At 42.6% G+C, this 27,241-nt stretch overlaps 1 protein-coding gene across 1 annotated transcript in view; it reads left to right on the top strand.

Annotated features, from left to right (window-relative positions):
- AGBL1 (AGBL carboxypeptidase 1) overlaps positions 1–27,241 on the top strand; it is an 805,329-nt gene that overhangs the window by 192,896 nt on the left and 585,192 nt on the right. Inside the window, exons 14-17 of the mRNA XM_045901694.2 lie at positions 838–986; positions 2,474–2,561; positions 10,633–10,777; positions 23,358–23,511. Coding sequence (XP_045757650.2) covers positions 838–986; positions 2,474–2,561; positions 10,633–10,777; positions 23,358–23,511 — 536 coding nt within the window. The remainder of the gene's footprint in view (positions 1–837; positions 987–2,473; positions 2,562–10,632; positions 10,778–23,357; positions 23,512–27,241) is intronic.

Here is a 27,241-nt window from a genome sequence, read left to right as displayed (position 1 = left end):
AGAATGGCAGGGTGTGAACAGATCAGGGCAAATACATCATCCTTTCTAGAGGAGCAACTCAAAGAATATGCCGAGGGGATGGAGCAATCATATTTTTGAAAATATACCGATAATAATGTTGAAGTCAAAACTGCATTGTTAATTTTGTTGCTACAGCTCAAAAAATTGGTTAGCTTTGCAGATAGTAATAGAGAGGGGACACGCAAGAGTCTCCTGAGGCACTGGAAATGTCCTATCTGGGTAATTGCCGAACAGGAGTGTCCAGATGAATTTATTTAAATTCACTGAGTTGTACACTTAAAATTTGTACACTTTACTGCATTTAAGTTAGGGACAAAATGAACACACAACTCCTGCATTGCTAGCCTAATTCATGTTTGTTGCTTTGCTGGGGGCTTACCTGTATGATACCGCTTAATCTTTACAGACAGCCCTGCAAATTTAGGCATTATCTCCATTTTCCATACAAGGAGACTGAGCCTCAAAAGTAATGTGCAGCATCAACCAGATGTGATTGAATTTTCTGTGGGATATAGCACACTTGTATTTTTCCTGCCAGAGAGTTTAATTATTAATTTATTAAATCACAGTTTAATAAAAAGATAGGCTGTGGTTGTATAATTGATTCTCCTAATACCAAGAACCTGCTCCCCTCTCCCCACATTTCTATGTCCTGTGTGTCCAATTTTGTGAGATGAGCACAGTCACTGTAACTTACCAGCCCACTGAGATCCCAGGTCTTAGATCAGTCCTCTGGAACCTGAGATGTGTAGCTTCTCAGTGTTGGACGTTCCCTTAAAGACTTGTAGCCCTCCAATCTTGCGTCTGACTTTGCAGGCGGGAATACGATTTGCTGGTCAACACTGACGTGAATAGCAGCCAGCACCAGCAGTGGTTCTACTTCAAGGTGAGCGGCATGAGAGCTGCTGTCCCTTACCGCTTCAACATCATCAACTGTGAGAAGCCCAACAGCCAGTTTAATTACGGTATGAGCTCTTGGGCCAACACCCAAGATCTTCTAGACCTTCTACAAGTTCTAGAAGCTAGATCTTCTGGCTAACACTAGGAATGGTGCCCCTCTGTGATTGATTGGCTTATTACTGTAAGCCCTGTTTGGGTTCCCAAAGGGTTTGAAGTTGGGCTGAATGTTTTGGTTGCCATGTGTGGCAAGATGGTGGTCAACCTGTGGCATACTACCATCATGGAAGGCAAGCTGGAAGTCCTCACTCTGTGGTGGAATGTTAATACCATGCCTGCCATTCCATTACTTCCTGACTCCCTTGCCCCACCTTGAACTTTTGGAGGTCCATGAGAACCTCTCATTTATTCCTTCTCTTCATCTCCTAAATCCCACAACAGCAAATATATTGACCTATTTGTCCCAGAAAGGAAAACAGCACAATCCAATTGGATGACATTGATTTGCACTCTCAGAAAATATGGGGAAAATTCAAGTTCTCCTGAATACCTGCGGCCATTTTGGAGGAGAAATTCAAGGGACAAAGTGATTGGCAGCCCACATTGACTTTGAATGTTTCCAGAAATGGAAAATTCTGCATGCTATTGCTGGATCATATACTAATTCATTGAGTGACTTTGAGTGAGGAATAAATATTCCCATATCTCTAGGTCTAAGCACAGGGTACTGCCTCTATTTTGTACCGACTAAATAGATTCTTGCTGGTGTAGAAAGAGAAAATATGAACCCTGAGTCTTGTATTTGCTCCATGTGTCTGCTGTACAAATTGTCACAAACTCAGTGGCTTAAAACAAGACAGATTTACTCTTTTACAATTCTAGTGGCTACAAGTCCAAAATCAGTTTCACTGGGCTACAGTGAAGGTGCTAGAAGGGCCATGCCCACTGGAGCATCTAAGGGATTTTCTGTTTGTTTGGTATTTTTTTCCCGCTGTTTATAGAGTTGTGTTCCTTGCATCCCTTGGCTCATGGCCCCTTCCTCCCTCTTCAAAGCCGGCTGTGTAGCATCTCCCAGTCTCCGTCTGCTTCAGTCACATAGCTTCTCCTGTGCAGTCAAACCTCCCTCTGCCTCCCTCCTAAAAGGACATAAGTGATTGCATTTAGGGCCCACCAGGATAATCTCTCCATCTCAAAATCCTTAATTTAATTACATCTATGAAATCTCTTTTGCCATATAAGGCACCATTCACAGCTTCCAGGGGTTAGGACCTGGATTTCTCGGAGGGCCATGATTCAGCCCATCACAGCTCTCTTTCCCTTTTCTCTTTCCCCAGAGATTAATACTTTTTTTTTTAAGATATGGGGTGTAGGGGCAGAGGGAGAGGGAGAGGGAAAGAGAGTCTTAAGCAGGCTCGGTGCTGGCTTGGAGTCTGACGCACGATTTCACGGCCCTGAGATCATGACCTGAGCCGAAATTAAGGGTCCCGTTGCCAAACTGACTGAGCCACCCAGGGTGCCCCTCCCCAGTGATTAATCCTGCCTTTGTTCTGTGCAGGGATGCAGCCAACTGTGTATTCTGTGAAGGAGGCTCTTCTTGGCAGACCCACCTGGATACGGATGGGCTATGAAATCTGTTATTATAAGTAAGTTAGAGTGTTGCTAGCTTCCTTTTCTCTGCTCTTTCATTCTTTCTCAATTTCCTGCTCTTCTGTGTTGATCTGAGAAACCTCAGCCATCCGTCCGTGTCCCAGTGGCGAATGCCCTGCCCTTTAGAAGCACAAGCATGTTAAATGGCACCCACAGTAGAACCCAAGAAATCTTTTGATTTTCAGAGAAAATCAACACATTAAAACCCTTAGACCTTGTTGTTGGATGTTAGAACTTATACAGACGCAACAAGTGCTTAGTTCACAAGCCTCCGTTCTTTACCTCTTTCCGTGTATCCCAGTGAACAAAAAATCTGAGATGTTCTGGCCTATTTTTACTCATCCTGTGCTCCAGTTTTCAAAAGTAGATGGGAGTGGATAGGTGACAGGTCCACTTAAGTAACTATTCCTCCACAGCAAGATGATTTTTTGGAAAAAAAAAAAAAAGACGGAGCATTTCTAGAGTTCATCTTCAACCCTTGATCGGTAGCCAGTTTCATCAATTTATTCTGTAAAGTTGTAAATGAAATCTAAATTATCCATATCTTTTGATAAAAGAAATGGATTCCCAACCCATGAATTGCTCATTTGTGCATTTTCTTTTGATGGAAAATAAAAAATATACATTCATAAGAAAGAAAAAGGACAGGAACTGTTAGGACACAGGACACAGGACATATGTAATTAATTATTAGCTCATTGCTAATTTCTTATAAAAACTGATAGGCTAGCACTTGTTTTATTGGATAAAGCAAGGTGTATCTCTCTCTGATATTACAAGAGGACCCTAAGAAAAGTATTATCAGACATTCTAGAGTTTAGGATTGTTATTAATACCAAAAAGAAAGAGAATATATACTCTCTTGCCTTTTGGCTTTTGAGACAGGACAGGAACACTGATAGAGCAACCCAATTCCTGACCTTTCCTATCTATCAGACACAAAGGCAAAAATCACCATAGAGATAAGTACTGTCTACAAAACACGGAACTGGGCTGACTTACAGTTTGTAATAAAAGAGTTGGCAATCTTCAGTCCTTGATGTATTAGGATATGGATCTGGGCGGTATTTTCATCATATTCTTTAGAACAATAGCAAAATATTATGATTTTGTTGGTTTTCCATTCACCTATATGGCAATTTCTCTCTGGCCTCCATATCTAGAAACTCCCAGGATCTTTTCACATTCCAAAGAGATTTAGACTAAAAACCATCTCAAAGTGGAGGAAGCCAAGAACTACAAGGAAAAACAGCAAAAGCCTAAATTTTGAACCTTGGTGTGTCCTGTGAAAATAGTAACCCTAAATAAATATGAAAGACCCAGCTTGCTGCCTGCTTGGATCTGGAGCTTAGTAAGAGATTGGACAAACACAACATTCAGTATTCTCTCCCAGGGGAGTAGAACTCTCCCTGGAGGCTGTTCCTCTGGGAGGGGGGTAGTAAGAAGCAGGCTTGTGGGGACTAAGCATCTGCCAAATAGAGAAGGAAGAAAGAAGCCCCACATCCAAAAACACAGCCTTGGCCTCAGGAAAGCCAAAGTTAATGTTAGTAGCTGTTAGATTCATTAACAAGACAATTGTTATGTGATTAAAGAGCAACAGAGGGGTAACATGAAAACCATGAATGTGTAATGTAATTCATTTTTCATATTGCAGTCATGAATACACAACAGAGATGGATGGATAAGATTGCTACATTGTAACGTAGTTTGTTTTACAATTATTCACCACATTATGATAACATATTTCTAATAATGTGATTTAACAACAGGATACATGTGTGTATCTCTATTCAACCACAGCTCAGGACACCTCTTCCTACTATAGAATACCTTAGATTGTCAAACCTATTTCTCCCTTTATACCCATCACAGTCTTTGAGTTGATTTGCTCTAGAAGATGTGTTTGCTTCACCCCTGCCTTTATTCTCTCCAGTGTATTAATTTGAGAGAACTTTACCTCCTTATTTCTCTGTCTCCAGCACATCATCAGGAACTCAGAAGTTGTATTTCTATTGTGCTGTTAAGTTCCCAGATTCTAGACAACAACAACTAACAGTCTATATTGTGAGGTTTAGCTTAATTTAGGAAATATAGTCCTGAAGTAGGCTTCCGCAAACTTAACTACCTTGCCAGAAGTTAAAAGCAAAAGAATGAGGGAGGTGTGGAGCTCTTCCCATTCGGCAATCGATGCTCAGCTTCCTGATACATGAAAGCCAGAGACGTATAATGCAATGCGTTGTTCATAATCCAGCTCTGGAAACCCAGCAGAGAAGAATGGATAAGATTGCTCTACTGTAGTTTGCTTTATAATTAGGCATCACATCAGGTTGACTTGGACCGCAGAAGGACAGTGGTGTCAATCCCGATATTAAACCTTAAGATGACTGAATTTCTTCCTTAGTACCTAGATCATACCCCTTTGAGGAAAAATCTGATATTTTCTCCTGTGTGCCGTTGACCATCTTGCCCCTCTTCTGGAACCCCTTCTCCTCCAGCCCATCCCCCTCTCCAACCCACCTTGCAGACCAGTAGTCCAGAAAGTAAAAGGGATCCTCGGGAGGGAAGGACATAAATGAGCAGGCTCCTTTTTCCATGCCTCTCATAAAAGTAAGCAAGAACACTTGCACTTCCTGCTTTATCGACTTCCCCGCTTTCTGCTTCTTCCTACAATGTACACAGCCTCGCACCTTTCCGAATCCTTTCCTGGCTCTGGTCTAAAGTAATTTTGCTGCTGAAGGGCAGAGGGAGGGAAGCTGCACGCTCAGAGTGGTCATGTAATACACAACGGCTGATCTCTTCTGACATTTATCTCAGATCATGAGAGGAGATGGAATAGCTCACTCATGAAGATGAATGTCATACACAAGCTCTGCCATCATGCATCCCTCTGAGGGATCTCAGGAGGAAGATTTGGTGTTGTATGGAATATTAGTAATGCTGCAGACCTGGGGAAGCCCGGTGGCTTGGCTGCTCTGCCTTATTAGACCCACATGAAATGATGCACCCTTGTTAAACAGAGCCGGGTCATTATAAGATTATCTACTTCACTCTCTATCTTGGCATTTGCTTATTTCATGCACGCACAGGAGAAAAGAAAATGACTTTCCAGCGTATTTTTAAGTGCAAATGGAAATAGATTGAGTTCATAACTATGCATTTGTGTACTTTGCTCCTTGCTTCATTGAAGGCTTTATGATTATAAAAGTGTAGATTGGTCCTAAGACAAATGGTTCAGGGAATGGAAAAGTGAAGGGGGGAGCCTTTTAACTGGATAAGCTGGCTCTACCCGACCTTGGGTCATCTTTGACCCAACATCACCTATTTAGGATCCAGCAAATTGGAGAATGCCCTTGATTTTCACCCAGGCTTCTTCTCCATCTCCAAGAGGAGATCAAGGAGAGAAAGTTCTTTGAATCAGACTTTCAGCACTCGTCATCAGTGGTGTGACTTTGGGCAGATTATTCCAGCCTCAACCTCTGATCCCTCATCTGTAAAATGGAGCCAATAATGGAATAATGAAATGAGGACAAGCAGGTGGAAAGTTGAGCGCTGTGTCTGGTGCATAGTAGATGTTCAGTGAATGTCAGCAATCATCCATAACTAGTAGAAACTTCTTTGTGGCACCAATGACATAAAGAATCAGTGAAATATTTCATTTTTAGGAGCTCTCATCTGTTTTATGTTAGATTCCTTCTGTTACTTTAGACTTTAGGTTTGTAAGCAGCCCTGATTTATGAAGACCAAAACTTCACATTGTTACTGGCTAAATTGGGCCAAAACACTTCTTGTCATCTTATCCATTTCCAAGACAAAGGTGATATAATAAAAGAGATCTTGGTTTTGGAGTCAGCACACTTGTGGGGTTGATCCTACTTGCTGTGCTTTCTGTTGCATCATATCTGTGATCCTCAATTTCCCCATCTGTAGAGTGTGTACAGTAACACTTAACCTTAAAAATATACCAGTAGGATTAGAGGTGGAATACTTTAGGTGTTCTAATTACTACTCCTGGAGTCCATTTATCCTACAGACTTTAATCGAACAGCTGCTAAGTCCAACTTCTGTGCCAGATACACAAACCAATAAGCATAATCCCTGTCATAAAGGGTTAGCAATGAGGGAGAGACAGGGTGTGGTAAGAACTATGTAAAAGAGCAGATATCAGAGAAAGCTTGCTGGAAGAGGAAACCCTTGGGTTGAGGCTTGAAGGCAGAAGGAGTTGTCTGAGTGAGGTAGAAGGAAAGGGTTTTCGGTACAAAGGAAGAACATGGGAGTCACTTAAAATATAAAGGATGAATGTTACTGCCTTGCAAACATCCCTCAGCATGTTCACATCATAATTGGTGAAATAAAAATAACTTGTTGTTAGAATATAACTAAGTCAATCAGAGAAAGAAATGTATCATATGCTCTCACTGATATGAGGAATTTTTAATCTCAGGAAACAAACTGAGGGTTGCTGGAGTGGTGGGGGGTGGGAGGGATGGGGTGGCTGAGTGATAGACATTGGGGAGGGTATGTGCTATGGTGAGTGCTGTGAATTGTATAAGACTGTTGAATCACAGACCTGTACCTCTGAAACAAATAATACATTATATGTTAAAAAAAAAAGATGGCAGGAAGGGAAAAATGAAGGGGGGCAGAAATCGGAGGGGGAGACGAACCATGAGAGACTATGGACTCTGAGAAACAAACTGAGAGTTCTAGAGGGGAGGGGGTGGGGCAATGGGTTAGCCTGGTGATGGGTATTAAGGAGGGCATGTATTGAATGGAGCACTGGGTGTTATACGCAAACAATGAATCATGGAACACTATATCAAAAACTAATGATGTCATGTATGGTGATTAACATAACATAATAAAAAAATTAAAAAAAAGAATATAACTTTACTGTGGACAAATCAAATTGTTACAAGCAAAGGGTTTACTTTAGAGATTTATCGAACATTTCACTTTGAAGAAGGTGATCTTGGGAAAGCGTGGAGGTCCCTGAAGAGGAGCATTTTTTGCTATTGGTAGGGTCATCTGGATTTTCCTGCTCCCCATGCACGGCCCCCAGGAGACTCCAGTGGGGAAGCCTGACATTTGCTTTAGGCTCAGCTAGAGTTTCGACCCCAGACTAGGGTTGTCATGGAATCTCCTTTAGCAGAACCTCATCATCAATGAGGTTCATTTTTAAATCCCAGCAGTCCACAACCATCCTGGGGAGGGCTGGCTTACCAGCGAGGAGTATGTATGTATGTATGTATGTATTTATTTAAAAGATTTTATTTATTTTTGTGACAGAGAAAGAGAGAGAGAGAAAGAGTGAGCATGAGCAGGGGAGAGGGAGAAGCAGACTCCCCACTGAGTAGGGAGCCCGATACAGGACTCAATCCCAGGACCTTGGGATCATGACCTGAGCTGAAGGCAGATGCTTAAGTGACTCAGCCACCCAGGTGCCCCAGTGAGGAGCTTTTAGTCTTGCCCACAAGATTCTTGCCCACCAAGCTATAGTGTGTGTGTGTGTGTGTGTGTGTGTGTGTGTGTGTGTTGGGGCTATGAGAAGGTGGATTTCATACAACTGAAACAGCTGTTCAAATTCCTTACACTTCCCTTAAATCACTAGAACGTAGGTCCACAGAAGTTCCAAAACTAAGAATCCTTTTATTTTATTTCTCTTTCCATTTCACTGAAGCTGTTCCCTCCCTGGAGTCCAGGTTTGATATGAATGGTGGAAAGAGCCTAGGGATGGGGATTTCACATTCTTGGTTTCTCTTCCTTTCTTGCTCACTCTGATGGCTGGTGGGGTAAGGCTGAATGTGCTTACGGTCAATGTCCCTGTTATGTGATTTCAGTGTACTTAATGGTACAGTGGGAAGTGGACCAGGAAGCATGGCTCATGTCAAAGGAGACCACCCCCCTGGCTCTCAGGGAAATCTTTTATACCCGAGGAAGGATGCAGGCTCTGTGTCCCCTCCTTGTGGGTGAGGAACTTGGGGATGGAGAGGCCCTAGGTGTTATGTTTCCATCTGCCTTTACCTTCATGAATATGAATCTATGGGGCGTGTGCCCAGGTGTGTGCCCGTGTGTGTGCTTACAGGTGAAGTGCTCTTCCACATTTTGGTTGACGGTCAACACCTTGACCATTTTGACTCTCTCATTTTGTGTCACATGGGTTGTCAGTGTAGAGGGATGTAATTGACCAGTTCCTGTTGTTAAGGGAGGTCTCAACTGGATGAGCATTTGCAGGGCAGCCTTTTGAGTGAAATTGGAAAGAAAATAAAAGGTAGAGCCTATGTGGCTTGCATGCTTTCTGAGCTACCATCTGCTTCTCGATACTTTCTAATAACCAGAGCCTTAGATCTTAAAGAAGTACAGAACTTTGGGGGAAATATGGAGAAAGGAGATCCAATTAGGTATCAAGATCCAGATGGCACCCTGGGTGAAGATGTCTTTTTGAAGTTGCTAGTGCTGGAGTCACAGAGGAAATTGGGTCCTATTCATGTGATCTAAAAAGTGACAGGGAGAATCACTTGGGGCTGACAGTGTTAGGGGTATCCTTCTCTCCCTACGAAGACCAGGGCCCTAGGGTGCTGTGTTGGCAGAAGCTGAGGCAAGAGAAATGTGTCAGGCCATAGTTTGTGGGTCTGCCATTCCTAGTTTTATTAATATTGAAAACCCACAAAACCACAAGAAACAAGACAGTCTGTTTTCTGTTTCTTCCTTTATTGCTTGCCTGATTTTTTGTTTGTTTGTTTGGTTTGCTTTGGTTGGGGGGGGGTGGCACGTAGGTAGCAAAAAGGCAGAAAAGAATAATCTGTATTTTTTTTTTTTATATTTTGCAAGAACAGACATTCATTACCTGCTATTTCTTCCCTCTCCCCACTCTTTCCCCCAATAAAACCCCAAAGCACCACGGACAAGTAAGCCAACATTGTAAATGTTCAAAGGTGGAATTACATCTTTCAGTGTCCGGGGCGTATTTTGCATCATAATGCAGTCTTGATGATAACATTTCTCAGGAAAGCCTGCACAGCTGCCTCTGCATCAACAGCCAAGGCGCGGGCATAACTGGCAGTGTATGGGGAAAATATTGCTCGGAATGTACTTCTGGGTGCAATTTACTTTGATCCTGTTCTCTGAAGTATCAAAATTGGTTCTTCATCTTTGACAAAGGAAAATGTGCACTCTGAAGCTATAAGAAGCTGAACCACTTATGGGGTGACAAATGTATTCCTTTGGGAAGCAAGTATTGTACAGTGGAATGAACAAAGTCTTCGCAGACAGGCAGATCTGGGTTCGAGTCCCATCATGACCACGTTCTAGCCTTGCCACCTTTGACAAATGAATTTTCCTAAGCTATTGTTTCTTTATGCACACGATAGGCTGTTGCAATGATAACATAAGGTGACACGTGTTAAGTGTCGAGTTGGAACTCAGTATGTAGTAGTAATGATTGTTAACGAAACCACTTGGCAGGCAGAAGGGAAAGGAAGAGCTGAACTCTGTGGGGTCTGGGGAAAGGCAGGGACTGGGGAAACCCACATTTGGGTAATAAAGGGTATGTCTGCAATTGCATCTTGGGGTGCACAGAATTATTCACATATCTGTCTGTTTTATAGCTCAGTGACTCTGTAGGCTTCATTTTCAGACACAGCAAGGAAAGGCTTATGCCATATATGCCACAATTAGGAGACAGATGGACTTGGGGCATCTGAGTGACTCCGTTGGTTAAGCGTCTGACTCTTGATTTTGGTCCAGGTCTTGATCTCAGGGTTGTGGGATCGAGCCCTGTGTCGGGCTCCGTGCTGAGCATGGAGCTTGCTTGAGATTCTCTCTCTCCCCGTCTCCTTCTGCCCCTCCACCCCAGCTTGTGTGTGCTCTCCGTCTCCCTCCAAAAAAAAAAAAAAAAGAGAGAGACCTGCCTAGATGTTGCTGGTTTGGCTCATGGCCTGGCAGTTTCCCTGTTTTCTAAGTTTCACCCACATAGAGTTTCAAGTGAAGAACATGTTGCCAGTATATAACATGGCGGGTTTATAGCATCTGGGACCTCTCCCTCATTCTCCCTTCTCCTTTCTCTTTTAGAAATCATTATCGCCAGAGTGCAGCCGTCATGGGGGGAGCGTCTAAGAAGTGTTTTTATACCCTCACCTTTGTGGTCACTTTCCCGCACAATGAGGATGCCTGCTACCTGGCCTACCACTATCCCTACACCTACACAGCCCTCCTGGTAACGTCCTCTTGACAGCCTCACCCTGGCCGGGCTGAAGGGGGCTCTTCAGGGTTTCCCTGGAAACATTCAGGAGACCCTGGCTTCCTGGTGGGGAGCTATTATTGCCTTCCTAAGGGAGCCAGGCCTTGCTGTCACCAATTTGGTGGCTTCCTGTGGGTTCCAGCTTCTTCTGTGGGCCAAGCAGAACCGTGGGGTCATGACCAGGGATGTTCTGAAGACCCAAGTGGCAGGCAAGGCTCTGCATCGGCAGGTCGAGTGTAGGAGGAGGTGGGGCCGCGTCGTAGGGGCTCTCTGTCTTTAAGAAGCCCTCAAGTTTAAACATGAAGTCGTGAGATTGGAATGAGATGATCTAGATGAAATGGGGGGGGGGGGGAAGAAAAAAAGATGGTTTCTAAAATAAATAAATAAATAAATAAATGAGGGTAAACATCATAAGGTCAGCCGAGAGGCAGATTTGAAGCCCATGGCCCCATTGAGAGGAGTGAAGCACAAGGTAAAGGAGTGGAGAAGCTGGAGAAAACCACCTGAGCCCATGAGCAAGCAGCCACTTCAGCTTTTGTCTGCAGTGGTTCCCATGGCCTTGAGCAGAGGTGCTAGAAGGATCCAGGGTGCATGAGAGGTGTGGAAGAAGTCAACACCGAGTCACTGCAAACGAGGGCCTCAGTCTGGCTATGAGAGGGGTATGGAGTCAGTCAGTCCAAACCTGAAGTTAGCATTCCTGTGTTCGGTCAGGCCCTGCAAAAGCTCACTGGACGGATCTGAGCAAACTGCTGAAACCGTGCAGTTTCCTGTCATTTGGAAAAGTTGGCAAACTGTCCCTTTCCCCCCAGCTATTTCATGGCTCTCCCGAGGATTAATGAGCTAGAAGTATCTTCTGTAAAGTACTCTCATCCTCTGTGTTAATGCAAAATATTATTAGCATATTTATAATAATACGTGCTGTATGTGTGAGTGTATCTCTCACTTGGCCTGAAGGATGAGCATTTTCATTGTAAGTCTGTGATAAGGAGTGGGAGAAGATGATAACCAAGAACATCCCTCGCCTTCAAAAGGAATGTCCAGATATAAATGGAAGTGTTTCTCCATCGAGAAGGCATATCTGAAACCGCTTGGCTGACTGCTTCAGGAAGGTGCATCTGCCCTGCTCCCCATATGTTGTCTTGCCTAAAGAGAGATTTTTTTACTGTTTTCCAGATTGCAAAAGATACACAACTAGTATTATTTGTGTTTCACACTTAGGGATCTCAAGAAGTTAATCCAACAAATATCCGTCATGAGCTACGCTGTAACAAGCTATGTTTATTATAAAACATGCTTTTCGCCTCTAGGGATGTAGAGCAGGGAAGATTCATGATCCCCTTCAACAGCTGCTTTTATTGTCTTGCCTGAGAAGCACCGTGTGTACAGAGTTGACTGGGGAAGGGGACTCCTCTTTGCGTGTGTGTTTTGCCTTTTCTGTTGGGGGAAGCATCCAGGGGACCAGGACCCTGTTCTTTTCCCTTGTTGTAATATCTTAGACACTGACGTGATTCTCAGTGGCAGTTTATATAAAACTTCAGAGCTTGAAGGGGTTTGGGAAATTGTTTGATGCACCCCCGTCATTTACAGATGCAAACATTGAGGCCTAGACACCTCGCATCTAGCTAGTGGCCAAGCAGGGAGGAGCACCAGCCTGGGATCGATCGATATTCCTGTTCCCTTTCTGCTTTTCTGTAGAAAAAGTGTAGAAGAAATTCAGAAGAAGTTCTGCTCTGGGATCAGATTGGTATCCTTGCCTGCTCTGATGGACAGTAGCTACTATAACGGTAGTCTACTTTTGTAGGTACATGTAGTATCACGTTATGTGATTGTATAATGTCAGATGGTTGGGTTCAAGTCATCAACCCATGGTTTTTATCTGTAACACTGAGTGCCATGGATGTGGTTCAGCAGGATCATGTTGGTCCTCAAACACAGTCCCATTCTTACCCCAGGATGCTCTGATGGGTTCTTGTGGAGCTGCCTGCAAGCTGTTTCAAAGTCTAGAACTTACAGTAAGAAGCCAGATGCAGTTAAGCTCTGGCTGAAAAAGTTTCAGACTTTGAATCAACTTGCAGGCACCTTGCAAAAACCCATCAGACCATCTTGGGGTATGAATGGGACTGTGTTTGGCTCCCTCTCTGTTTTTATCTTATTTTCTTTTTCCTTTCCTTCCCCTATGCTCATCTTTTTTTTTTTCTTAAATTCTACATGTGAGTGAAATCATATGGTATTTGTCTTTCTCTGACTGACTTATTTCGCTTAGCATAATGCCCACCAGCTCCATCCACATCATTGCAAATGGCATTCTTTTTGATGGCTGAGCAATATTCCATTGCATCGACTTAACTCTAGGAAACACACTGAGGTTGCTGGAGGGGGTGGTGGGTGGGAGGATGGGGTAACTGGGTGTTGGGCATTAAGGAGGGCCCTTGATGAAATGAGCACTGGGTGTTACATGCAACTGATGAATCACTAAACTCTACCCCTGAAACTAATAATATGCTATATATTAACTAAACTGAATTTAAATAAAAAATTTAAAAAAAAAAGAAAAAAAATGGGACCATGTTTGGGAACAACGCTATCCAGCTGAACCACGTCCGTGGCACTCAGTGTTATGGATAAACACCCTGGGTTGATGACTTGAACCCACCATCAGAGGTTGTACAACCACACAGCTTGGTGGCTGCATGTACCTATAAAGGTGGGCTCCAGTTGTAGGAGCTACTGTCCATCACAAATTACGCCTCAGGTCCAATTAACTTTTGTGCTCTTGTCAGACCACAGGGTCTGAAGTTTATAATCAACAAATAGCTTGGGAACCAGTAGAGTCTGGAGTGGGGATAATTTTGTCTTGAGGGGGGACAAAAACACAAGAAAAGAGGAGCTCCTTCCCCTCCCATTTCCTTGGTCTCCATGAGAGGGAGAGAGAGAGATCTTGTGAATCGATGCTTACTGGCTTGTTCCTTACCCTGTTGACTGGGTATCTCTTCCCATTGGGGAAGTTTGAGGAGAGTTAATGAAAAAGAGACAAAGGAAAAGGGATATGTTTTCGTTTCTCCTAAGTGAGCAGAACAGAGTAAGAAGGACATTTGTTTCTTGAAAGTGAAAAATGGTAGTCCGTTTTTGGTTTTACATTTCCAGTAATGCATGGTCTTTGTTCTCTCCAGATTTCAGACTATAGTTGACTCTAAGACTTCTCTTAAAAATCTCTTCCTCCCATCCTGGACACAATGAATACATTCCATAGTGCACACTACTCATTTTTATTTTTGGACCTGTCCTAAGGAGAAACAGTTTTTCTTCCAACAGATCAGTGATAAATTAAATGTGAATGATACCCCAAGGGCAGAATTAACTGCATGTTACTTGGGGGTGATGCTGAGGGGTGCCGAGGGGTGGAAAATACATTTCTATGTGGAATTCATAATTTGTAAATCTCCTATAATATGGATTATGTTTAATAATTACAGACATTTTTATAGTAGAGGACATGTGTATTGGATGTTTTTCAACATGAATACAATTTTGCAACTTAAAAAATTTTATTATTCTCTTATAATAAGAGAATTAGCATTTGGTTCTTTCAAATTGATATCTTCCAGATGCTTGCCAGGAACTCTGTTAAATTGTCCAAATTATAGTATTAAGATAAAGCAAAAAGAAAGAAATATTATTATAATTATGAAGCAAGCAAATGGAATTCTATTTCAACCATTCATATCAAGCTGTCAATAATTGCAATGATGGTTCAAGTGTTAGCAATACTCATTAAAGTATTTGGATTATGTTGTGGATTGTCCCAAGGTAGACAGTAGTATCGGTTGAAAATGGGGCCCCAAGAGAGTTTCTGATGGATGTTTTAGAGGGCAAGGAAGTAGGATCTCACTGGGAACTTATAACAGTACAAGTCGGCAAGAAGAAGAATGATCATAAGTAGGGTCCGTATGTTCGCAGAGCTTAAGGCTCTGAAAGTTTGAGCAGGATTTTTCAGCAGACATATATACGTATGGTGGCAGGTGCTCCCACAAATATTTTCAGAGGTGAAATGGAGTATAGTGTAGGGAAAGAGAAAGAGAGTGAGAGAAGGAAAGAAAATAGAAAATTAGAATGTCATTTGCACAATCTTTTAGAAGGGCTCAGCATATAAAAGCAATTACTAGTGGGTTGTTATGAAGGGTAAATGACTTGATACATGGAAAATGTTAGCCAAGTGTGTGTGTGTGTAGTGAGCAATATTAGATGGTAGGCATCAGAGCATTTATTCTCTTTTTTATAATGATGTGTGATCATTTTCTCCATCAGGCTGATGGGAAGATACCCATTCCATAACTTAATAAAATTAAAATTTTGTAAAAAACCCAAATAAAGGACCACAAAGAAATAAGTACAAAGGCTACTGATGGCTGTCTTAGGGTAGTTCATTAAAATAATTTTTTAACTCTCTTTTCCAAATCATCAGTGATATAACTCCATTTATTTAATTAATTTATTTTTTTTTAAGATTGTATTTATTTGCGAGAGAGAGAATGAGAGACAGAGAGCATGAGAGGGAGGAGGGTCAGAGGGAGAAGCAGACTCCCTGCCGAGCAGGGAGCCCGATGTGGGACTCGATCCCGGGACTCCAGGATCATGACCTGAGCCGAAGGCAGTCGCTTAACCAACTGAGCCACCCAGGCGCCCAACTCCATTTATTTTTAATGGAAAAAGGATATTAACATCATCTTTTCTTTCTAATTGGCAAATCTATGAGCAGACACCTGGAGACGAATCATTTCTCTCCCTCTCAAAGTAAGTCTGTTTAATGTAGGGACAGTGGTATTGGCAGACAGGGGCAGTCTGAGGGAGCCCATTAGAACCCACTGGCAACACGCTCTATGGCTTCTCTTATACATGTCATTTGCTTTCGTCTTGTGATGAGAAGCCTTCCAGTCTCCAACGAGTTCATTTAAGTGACAACTGAGGACTAGTCTGTATACAAATAAAATCGGCCGTCTCCTTAGGGGTGAGCTTTCTTCTGAATTAGGAGGACAGAGAGGATAGGAGTTTAGGGGCTAACAATGACAAACGAACGATTTTGGGTGCAGGTACTTCTCACTTTATCAAGAGCTGTTGGTGGGGGTAACCTGCTGAGGTCAATGAAATCTTTTCTGGCAGTTTTAAGGGAGTAGTTGATAGAGGAGAAGGGGGCAAAAAGCTCGGCTGCAGCCTACCTTATCAGCCTGGCATCTTTCATGGAGAGGTAGGATTTGCTTCTAAGAAGACAGTCTTTCTGGGGCTCCCATCATTGCCTTGAACTCATTCCCATTTTTGTAAAGAAACCCGCCCCTGTGGCTTCTGTGGGGCTGCGATTATACGTGGTTGTTGGCATGTGCATTCTGAAGCCCTGCTCCTCTCATCATTGATCCCAGCAAAGTCCAATTACACATGGCCTTGCTGGACTGGAGATGGAGTGAATGCTCCATCACCTCTAAACCATTTTCTGGAGAACAATACAGAACCATTTCTGCAAAAGGAAATCCTACAGAAGTTTATAGCTGGTTGACTTCTGGAAGTCTTCTGTGTGACTGGAATCAGGATAATGCCTAAGAATGGAGGTGTTACATATTTGGTGGCAGGTGGAATGGGGCAGAGATTTCCTTGAGGGGAGGGTTGTATGAACAAGTACAGTTTACAGAAAATGAACTTCAGGGGTGCCTGGGTGGCTCAGTGGGTTAAGCATCTGCCTTAGGCTCAGGTCATGATCCCAGGGTCCTGGGATTGAGCCCCGCATCGGGTTCCCTACTCAGTGGGGATCCTGCTTCTCCCTCTCCTGCTCATCCTTCTTGTGCTCTCTCTCTCTGTCAAATAAGTAAAATCTTTTTAAAAAAGTGAATTTCAGCTAAAAGAAAAATAGGCATTTGTTGAGTTGTGATATTATTAATCATAAAAATATAATAATTGAAAATTTAACAGAAAATTCATAGGAGAAGAAAACTTTGAAACCTTGCTTCCTCCCACATTTACTGCTAGGGGGCGTGCTAAAGTGATATTGTTGTTCTTGTTTATTTGGGTAGAGCTGATGCACGATGTTACATTAGTTTCAGGTGTATGACACAGTGATCGGACATCTCTGTATGTCATGCTGTGCTCACCCCAAGTGTAGCTACCATCTGTAAGGTGATGCTGTTTTGAAGGACGGTGTTCACAATGATGTGTTTGTTTAGTTTTGTTTTGTTTACTTTTTTCTCTCATACTTAATTGTGTTTGATGACTTCTATCTTAGACAAACTGCTTCCAAACCCGCTTCCTATATATGATTTACAAAATCTAGATTTTATTACTGTTACTTTTTAGATTTGGCATCAGACACCAAAGAGCTATGGCCTGTGTGTAACCTTGTGACATCACAGAATGATGACCAGTACTTCTGTTGAGAAGCCTCCCCCTCACCCCCCACCCATCCCATAAGGGCCCTTGTAGCCATAATGAAATGTCAAATGAATAACTTTGATGGCAAAAAAAAAAAAAAAAAATCCTCATAGAAACAGTTCAGCAAAGCCTGCATTTTCCAAAGCACATTCTATAGCATTCCAGTATCCTGAGATCTTTAAAGAAAAAGTTTAGTGGTCGTATAAATTCATGAAGCACTGTGGGCTAGTTTTTCATCTAGGTTCCATGGTGCATATTGGTGAATTGAGGAATCTGAAAAGTTCTGGGGCCATGAAAATGCTTTCATTTTCTTTAACTCCCCATGTTTCCTGGCTGTGAATTTCCCACCCCTTTACCTCCTTCTCCAAACCCCAGCACTTAGTAACGTCCGACAGAATACATCTGGGGAAGATGCTGCAGAAGAGAATATTGCTTTCCCAGTTTAGGGACCTGGAATCTTGGGAGTAATCATGAGGCAGGTGCCACACAGTCTGGATTTCAGTAATAACCAATAGCGGGAGCAGCTTTCACCCAGAAACTTATGAAAGCAATGAAAATAATCTGTTTACCATCACAGAGAGTTTCATCTAAATTCATGACTATCTTCATTCCCTTAAATAAGGTTCTGGAATTCCCCTTTACCAGGATGGGTGAGACATGGCTGACAGCCTGAAAGGGACATTTCCATTCTTGTCCTGGGCCATCTCTCCCAGGAGACCAGATGGCCCTCTCCTTCTACAAGGACTTTAATTACACTGAGTTAATATTGATTTTTCCTTTTTATACATGAATTTCTTCCATGAGCTGCTTTCAGGAGGATATTTTTCTATTCTCTAATGTTTTGATTTTTGCTGTATTTCAAACCATTTTTACATATGCCTAATTTCATTTAATTATTGTCAGATAATGTAGTTTGTACAGTTTCTACTTGTTGGGGGGAAATTTAGGGAACTTTTAAAAAGCCCTGTATATGATTAATTTTTGTTACAGTTCCATGGATGTTTGAGGGAAAAAAATGTTCTCTGTAGAGACAAAGTTTGACATTTATCTATAAAAACAATATTGTTCACTCTATATCATTATGTTTGTGCAGCTGATTTATTCAACACTTTCTTGAAGAGTCCCATTCCTTGTACCATTTTTACCCCTTCTGCCTTTTTTGCGCTGTATATTTCAATCTATGTTATTTGATTCTTAAGATTTATGAGTTTTATATGTTCATTGTGAATCGTGCCCTTTATCAAAATAAGATTTTTAAATCCCATTTAATGTACTTGGTCTTAAGTATGACTTTGTCATATATTACGATTGCCATGCCTGCTTTAATTTATGTTTGCTTATCCTTTAAGTTTCAATATTTCTCTCCTAAAATATTTTAATGGAGGCAAACAAAATAGATCATTTAGGAGTGCTTTTCATACACATTATGTATTTTTCCTTTCTTTCAAAGTACTTGTTATAATCAATATGCAATGAGATTTAAAAAAATGAATATGGAAGTTTTTGTCATTTAATAAGGCTGTTTGATCTATTTATACTTATAGCAAGTTTTGGTGTTACTTCTGTCATTTTGATTTTATGCTATTTTCTATTTCTTTCTTTCTTTCTTTCTTTCTTTCTTTCTTTCTTTCTTTCTTTCTTTCTTCTTTCTTTCTTTCTTTCTTCTTTCTTTCTTTCTTTCTTTCTTTCTTTCTTTCTTTCTTTCTTTCTTTCTTTCTTTCCTTCCTTCCTTCCTTCCTTCTTTCCTTCCTTCCTTCCTTCCTTCCTTTCCCAAGCAACCTGTTTCTTTCTTCTTTCTCTCTCTCTCTTTCTGCCTGCCTTCCTTCTTTCTTTCCTTCTTTCCTTCCCTCCCTCCCTCCCTCTCTCTTTCTTTCTTATGCAACATGGACGACCTTATTTTCTTTGACTTTTTCCCCCTTAGTGTTTATAATTCTACTAGTGTTTCCCTTTTTGTTCTTAAAAACATATTTGAGCCTATATTTCTCTATCAATATGAACAGCTAAAATTGAGTATTTCCTATATGATAGGCACTTTTCACACACAGTATATGGCTAAATTATAGCAACCACTGAATGAGGTGGGTATTTTTATATCCCTTTGAAAGATAAGAAAACTGAGTCACAAAAGGCTAAGTACAAAATTTACATACCTTTTCCAGAATCTACAGCTCAAATTTGAATCAAGGCAGTTTGACATAAGAGCCTACCCTCTTGCTATTTTACCTTACGTTTTCAAGGATGATATGATATCACTATGTCTATGTGAGTTAAGAAAGTTCGTATTTTGTTTTAATTTATTCTTCCCTTGCACATCTCTTTTTTTAAAGATTTATTTATTTGAGAGAGAGAGAGAGCACGGTGGGGAGGGGCGGAGGGAAAAGGAGAGAGAAACTTAAAGCAGACTGTGCACTGAGCGTGGAGCCCAATGCAAACATAATCCATCCCATGACTGTGAGATCACAACCAGAGCAGAAACCAAGAGTTGGTTGCTTAACAGACTGCACCACCCAGGTGCCCCTGCACATCTCTCTTAAAATTTTTTTTTTAATTTAAATTCAATTTAATAACCATATAGTGTATTATAACAATCCTGTCTACTTTCAAACACTAAGCAGTACTCCTGGCATCTAGTGTTGCAGAAGAAAGTATGATCCAAGTATGATTTTTTTGTGTGTACATATATGTCCGTGTGTAGGTTTATCTACAAAAACAAACACACATACCTACTTTTTAAAAGAATCTTAATGGTAGGGTGTACCCCCGATTCTGCCCCATATGGAGTAGTGGTGTTGATTTTAGTTAGATTGGCAAATACACAAGACGAAGCTTTCCTAGAGCCAAACTTACTCATCCTTGAGAAAGGACACAGGGCAAGCAACCACACAGTATGCATGGAAAGGGCTTAGTGAAAACTCCCAGGTATGGCTTCTTTGGCCCTAGTCACTCTTACTAGGGAAGTGTGTGGTCATGAGAGATGAAGCTGACCCTTGGCCCCAGGGTTTCTTCAACTTTCATACCTAGGTAGTTACATAGGCCTTTTGGTTATATGTGTTTGTGTACATATACTTAGTACTTAGTTCTCAAGGGTGTGAGACTACCTCCCAATCTCCAGCCAGTGCATGTCAACAATATCTGGTACTCATTATTCAATGAACAATCCCAAGAATGAAGTACAAAGGCTTGGTAGGGTACATAGGCCTCAGTTGAATTCTCCTCTTGAATCTGAGATAGACATGCACCTTCTAATTCCATTACTTAGTATTGCGTCAAATGATGGTCCTAGAAATATCACCCAAGCAACCTGTTTCTAAGACAGACATGAGTTTATTGCTTACCTTGGTGTGTTGGGCTGAATAGTGGTCCCCCAAAGATGTTCACATCTTAATCCCTGGAACTTGCGAAGATGTCTAGTACAAGAGCTTTTGCAGATGTGATCGAATTAAGGGTCTTGAGATAGGGAGCTTCTCCTGAATTATCAGGTTGGGTCCAGTGTCATCACAAGGGTCCTTAAACATGAAAGAATGAAACAGATGAGTCAGAGTCAGAGGAGAGGTGGGGATGATGGGATTGCTGGTGTTGGAGATGGAGGAAGGCACCAAGAAGCAAGGAATGTACATGACCTCTAGATGCTGGTAAAGGCAAGGGAATGAATTATCCTCTAGAACCTCTGGAGGGAGTGTAGTTCTCCCAACACCTCGACTTTTGCCCAGTAAGGCCCATTTTGGACTTTGGACCTCCAGAACCGTAAGACAATTAATTTGTGTTGTGTCCATCCATTAAATTTGTGGTAATTTGTTAATAGCAGTGAGAGGAAACTAATATACTTGCAAGGAAGAATGTGACAGAGTCTTGACAGTACCTCAAAAGGGGAAGGGAGAAGGTGGGATATTTATTAAGTCTTTAAAGGCTTGTTTAAGAGAAGGTTTCTTTAATGTGGGGCTTGATTAGCATTGGTTAAAGATCATGATACAGTGGTTTAAGATTGGGGGACACTGTAAGGCAAGGATCTTGAGGAGAGGGGCTGTAAGGGTCTTGGATCAATGCGTCAGTTGTGGCTTTCTGTTGAAGAATTGATGAGATGTTCCTGGAATGAACAATAAATTTATTTGTGATTTATATTTTCCTGGGCAAGAGTTTCCTGGACTAGTAAAGTTGTGTTGAGGCAGACAGGGAATAATAAAGTCAGTAGGCTATGTGGGGGTAGATGATTTGGGGTCTCAGTTGCAAAGAGTATATGATTCAGGGTCAGATTTTCAGATATTCCTGAGGCTAGTAGAAAGGTTACACAGAGGCATCTGGTAATCTCTTTCCCTGGGACTTTTTCTTTCTCCTTGCAACTCGGATATTTCAATAGAGTACAAGTAGGTTTTAGTCTGCACTTACCCAAATGCTAGGATTTTTATTTAGTTTAGAAAATTGTTTTTCTTGTTTATTTGTGAATTAATTTTCTGTTGCTGCTGTAACAAATTATCACAAACTTAGTGGCTCAAACATAAGCTTTTCTTTTGTTTTATAGCTCTTTAGAAGTTCGACATGGGGCTCACTAGGGCAAAGTCAAGGTGTTGGGGCCCCATTCCTTCTGTAGGCTATTGGAGAGAATTCGTTTTCTTGCCTTTTCCAGCTTTTAGAGGACACCATGTTCCTTGGCCTTCGACCTGCTTCTCCCATCTTCAAGGCCCTTAATGGCAGACTGAGTCCTTCTCATGCTGCCATTTTTGGTTCTCCGCAGATGGGACTAGTTTCCTGCTCTTAAGCACTTGTGATTGGATTGGCTCCAGCTGAATCATGTGGTAGAACCTCCCCATTTCAAGTAGACCTTTATCCTAAATATATCTGCAAAGTCCCTTTTGCCATGGAAGGTAACCTATTTACAGGTTCAGAAGATTAGGGTATGGATCTTTGGGGGAGCTGTTAGTCTGCCTACCACTTCCAGAGTAAGTCCTTTTCACACATAAGCACATCCTTTATTTTTTGAGGGAACTGCTCCCTTTTTCACAGTATATTTTATGACTATTTTGTATGTATTTTCATAGGATTCATGTTTGTTTCATTTACCTAACAGGCTTGTGATTTGTCAAAAAACAAGGTGGGTGGTTTCTCCTTGGCCCTCATACCTTCTGGATTATGGTGAAAACTTTAGCTCTTCAGCTGGAGGGATGTTTTTTTTTTGTTTTGTCTTGTTTTTGTTTTTTTAATTTGACAGAGAAAGAGATAGCGAGAGCAGGAGCACAAGCAGTGGGGAGTGGGAGAGGGAGAAGCAGACTCCCCGCGGAGCAGGGAGCCCAATGCGGGGCTCGATCCCAGGACCCTGGGATCATGACCTGAGCCAAAGGCAGATGGCTTAATGACTGAGCCACCCAGGCGCCCCTGGAAGGATAAGTTTTGTACACTGATGTTCTTGTGCTGGAGGGGGCAGCTTCTCCCTCTGGTTACTGTGGTTACTATGTCACTGTCATCAGGATGGCAGTGTGGGTGGGAGGAAATCTCTTAACCTCTTTCTGATCAACCCCACTGTTGGAGCTAGTGAAAATATAGTCAGAGGTCTTAAAGACTGTTGAGTCTTAGTTTCAGTGGCTAGCCCGTTCCTGTATCTTTCTGTGTTTTAAATGAGTGTTTGAATGGGAAGGTAGGAGAGGGAAAATTAAAAAATTAATCACTACCAGTTCATTGTTCTCTTCATCTAGCATCCCACCTGGGTCAGTGCTTTGTATTGTCCTTGGATGTGCTCACAACACTCTGTATAACTCTTGGTTCTAAAGTGCTTCATGCTGCTGAAGCTCTCTGTCTCATGTTCCCAAGTGTTCTGGGTATACTCTGTCTTCATGGACACATTCTCTCTATGCCTCAGTGTCGGGGAGCATGCTGTATGCCCTGCCCTCTTGCTTTCAGTGTGACTTGAAAACAGATATTCTGTTGTGCAGACATGTGCAAAAACTAGGTTTCCTGTTCAGCTTCCCTGAACTTCTAGCCAGTAGGAACAGCCCCCTTGTTAATCACTTACTGCTCAATATCAGGCACACTAGGTGAAGAAAAGGACGTCTAATCTATAGGGAGATAGTGAATATAAGCTCTGTTGCCATTTTCTATTGTTATGGTCAAAAATATGTCATGAATCATAATCGCTTCTGTTTCATCTCTGCTCCAGACTCACCTTGACATCCTGGAAAAAAGCGTGAACCCCAAGCAAGTCTACTTCCGCCAGGATGTTCTCTGCCAGACGCTGGGAGGGAATTCGTGTCCATTGGTGACTATCACGGCCACGCCTGAGTCTAATAGCGCTGACCACCTGGAGCAGTTCCGTGAGTAAAAAATGACAACCCTCTTTGAAGATGTGGTGGTTATGGGGTGTCCTCACAGCCTTGGACGCTCCCTGTCCCATTGAGATCAGAAGCTTCATAAAGGCCTGGGGACTGGTCTGTCTTTATAGAAATGCACTCCCCACTCTTGGTACAACACGAAGGGTAAATATTAACGCTGTCCTGTTGTTAAAGGGAACAAAAATAAATTGCAAACTGTCAGGGAGAGGAACTGGAGTCACACTGTCTAGCCAGGCCCTCTTCTGACCATGCTCACTGCCATTATACCGCTCCCAAGGGCAGACAAGGGCTGGAAAGGAAGGAAGTTGAGTTTTGGACCCCGGCTGAAGAATCCCCTTGATGGCTTGAATACCATTTGGATCTGAAGGGCTGACAATGAGGAGGAGGCTCTAGCCAAGAACTGTCCAACCAAACCAACACACAGGCAGATGTGCACACATGAGCATGCACACACACACACACACACGTGCCCCTGAAGTGTTAGAGCCCCAAGCACCAGTGTGACTTACCTGTAACCAATTAGCTTTTATTTATGTTTTTTAATTTTTTTTTAAAGATTTTATTTATTTATTTGAGAGAGAGAGAATGAGAGAGAGCACATGAGAGGGGGGAGGGTCGGAGGGAGAAGCAGACTCCCTGCAGAGCAGGGAGCCCGATGCGGGACTCGATCCAGGGACTCCAGGATCATGACCAGAGCCGAAGGCAGTCGCTTAACCACCTGAGCCACCCAGGCGCCCACCAATTAGCTTTTAAAGTTGGCTTCTGACATATTTTAGACCTTAGGCAAGAAAAACCTATCAGAATGAGGGCTGCTTTGCAATACAGAAAAATCTGTGAGATGAAAGAAGACTGGGGAGTGAAAAATCCGGCTAATTTATCCCCAGAAGATGCAGCCTTACCTGATGAAGTGCTAACCGCGTTCAGGTGACTCTTTGGCGGATACGAAATGTAATTTCTCATACCCCATCAGCATCTGACAATGGATGCTTAACAACCTGGCTAATCAACAACTGATTATCCTATCTGAATTAATGAGGCCTAAACTGCTTTAATGAATAATAAGGGATTTTCCGAAAATTCTCTTGCGTGTTTTATGAATTTAAGAGCAATTTCTGTAACAGTCACGGAGTCCTCTGCTCGCACATGAGCAGTTTTTGGAAGTTAGAGACAGCGATCCTTCCAGAGCAACCCTCACTGGATGGTTATTTATGTAAGAACGTGGATCTATGTAAGCCTGTGTTCTGGAGTTTCAGTTTCCAAATAGGAGCTAGGAAAGAGCCCAACGTATGATCATGGGATGGAGCTGCCTCTGCTTTCGCATTTTTGTGTATGCTAACACTGGTGCTTTTGCTTGTGTCATAACTAGAAAGATCATTTCCTGCTTGAAGGAGAGGACTTGAAACATGGTAAAGATCCCTAAATAATTTGGCACTCTGAAATAGTTCAGTTAGTAAAAGAAAGAAAAGAAACCTTAGCACACCCTTCTCGGAATCAAAGGAGGCTGGTTTCTGTCTGCTGCCTAAGATTAGTAATCCTAAGTGCGTCCTCCTCTGTATCCTTACAGTTTTCTTTCTTAAACGTGTGCTGAGGGGTGCCAGGGTGGCTCAGCTGGTTCAGCAGCTGGCTCTTGGTTTCGGCTCAGGTCGCGATCTCAGGGTCCTGGGATCGAGCCCTGCGTTGGGCTCCATGCTCAGCGGGGAGTGCGAGTGGGGATTCTCTGTCTCCCTCTCCCTCTGCCCTGCCCCCTGCCTCTCTTCCTCTCAAATGGGTAGATAAATCTTTAAAAAAAAAAGGTGCTGAGGGCGCCTGGGTGGCTCAGTTGGTTAGGCAACTGCCTTCGGCTCAGGTCATGATCCTGGAGTCCCGGGATCGAGTCCTGCATCGGGCTCCCTGCTCGGCGGGGAGTCTGCTTCTCCCTCTGACCCTCCTCCCTCTCATGCTCTCTGTCTCTCATTCTCTTTCTCTCAAATAAATAAATAAAATCTTAAAAAAAAAAGATTTTAAAAAAAGGTGCTGATATGTCAGCTGTTGTTCATCTCAGATATCATGGGGTGCCCGGGTGGCTTCGTCAAGGAAACATCTGCCTTCAGCTAAGGTAAAGATCCCAGCGTTCTGGGATCAAGCCCCATGCCAGGCTCCCTGCTCAGCAGGGAGTCTGCCCTTTGCCCCTCCCCCTGCTTGTGTTCTCTCTCAAATAAATAAATAAAACCTTTAAAAAAAATGGGTGTATCCTGGATAGGAGTTGGGAGGGCCCAGATGATGGTGCCATGAATGCTGTTCATTCTCCTTGGGCACAATAGACTTGCAAGTGACAGTCATCGAGCTGGACCCAGCGGAAACCAGGGCTCTGCCCCACAAGAGAGGATGAATGAGAGCCATTCTTCATAAGTGTGCCAAATGCACAGTGGCCCAGGTCCCATGCTTAGAAGAAGGGCTGTGCACTTTGCTTCAATTCTTAAGGTTTTCCACAAGAGGCCCTGCATTTTCATGTTGCAATGGGCCCTGCAAATTGTGTAGCCAGTCCTGAGACTCAGCTGAGGTCACACAGCTAAAATGTGACAAAAGCCCTGATGTGCTACCATCCTTATCCTCTACTGCCAAGTCATGGAAGGCGAGTTGCAACCTACCTTGCTAGTACACTGAAAGTCTTATTTGTATGCACTGTGCAGCTGGTTGGTATCTTTTGTAATGGTGGTTGAAGTCATCCATTTTACAGATGAGGTAAGTAGAGGCTCAGGGAGATTAACTACCCTGCTTCGTGGTGGTGCCCAGTTGGTTTCCGATTTTGTTATTCTGATTTCCAGAGTCCATACATAACAAGGGATGTCCTAACACAGTTGTTTGAAGAGGTGTTCTGGCTCCACTCTGAAATAGAACTTTCCCTCCTCCCTGATTCATGTCCTTACATTATTAGAAGCTAGCTTAGCTGTTAAAGCAGCTCACACTAAGTTGACCACAAATGAATGTATTACCCTCTTCCTGCTCACAATGAATTTTATTTTCCTTTCCTAACCCAGTGGAAGCCTTTGCATGGTGGACGTTTCAGATATTGTGGCAGGAAGATAGGAGGAAAGGACATTCAGACCCAGTATAGATTGGGTGCCAGTACAGAGCTGAGATGGCGTGGCTGGGCCATCGTGCTGGGAACAGAGTCTCGAACTATGGGCTATATAAATATATGCCATTGCTGTGTTTCTGAGAGAGAAAAAAATCCAGCACAGTATCAACAGCACCTACCATCCAAATTGCAATTAACCATGCCTGTAAATCAGTAATAAAACCACTTTACTTCCTTTGAGCCACAAAATGGGATGCCTTGTTTTAGAACAGAAAAAATAGCAAATGAGCCAGCAGCTCAGGACTCTCATGCCTGTAGGCCTCCCTCCAGGGGAGCTCCAGTAGTCTCACCGGCTTCCCCCCTCCCAGGGACTAGGTGAGTTTCAGGTTGCAGGTGTATTTAGCTGTGATTTGGCTACTTTCTGGTGCAGTGGCTTCCACTCACCCCTCATCAGGAGGTGTTTGTGCACTGAAAGACTTTCTTTCCATTATGTAGGGTTATCACTTCAGTCTGATTTCAGAAACCCAAGAAATAAGAGCATGGCTCTGGGGCCCAGGGAGAAGGCTCCTTGCTCGAGGCTGGATCCCCTGGTGGTCGGGCTGAAAGTCCCAGACCTAGAGATGATTGGGACAATTTGCTGATTACTTTTACTCC

The sequence above is a fragment of the Mirounga angustirostris genome, unplaced genomic scaffold (genome assembly GCF_029215605.1).
Source record: "Mirounga angustirostris isolate CCGP_5_RB_7025 unplaced genomic scaffold, mMirAng1.0.hap1 SCAF_9, whole genome shotgun sequence".
Classification (NCBI taxonomy): domain Eukaryota; kingdom Metazoa; phylum Chordata; class Mammalia; order Carnivora; family Phocidae; genus Mirounga; species Mirounga angustirostris.
Note: the sequence above shows the minus strand (reverse complement) of the source record. Positions and strands in the feature narration are given on the sequence as shown.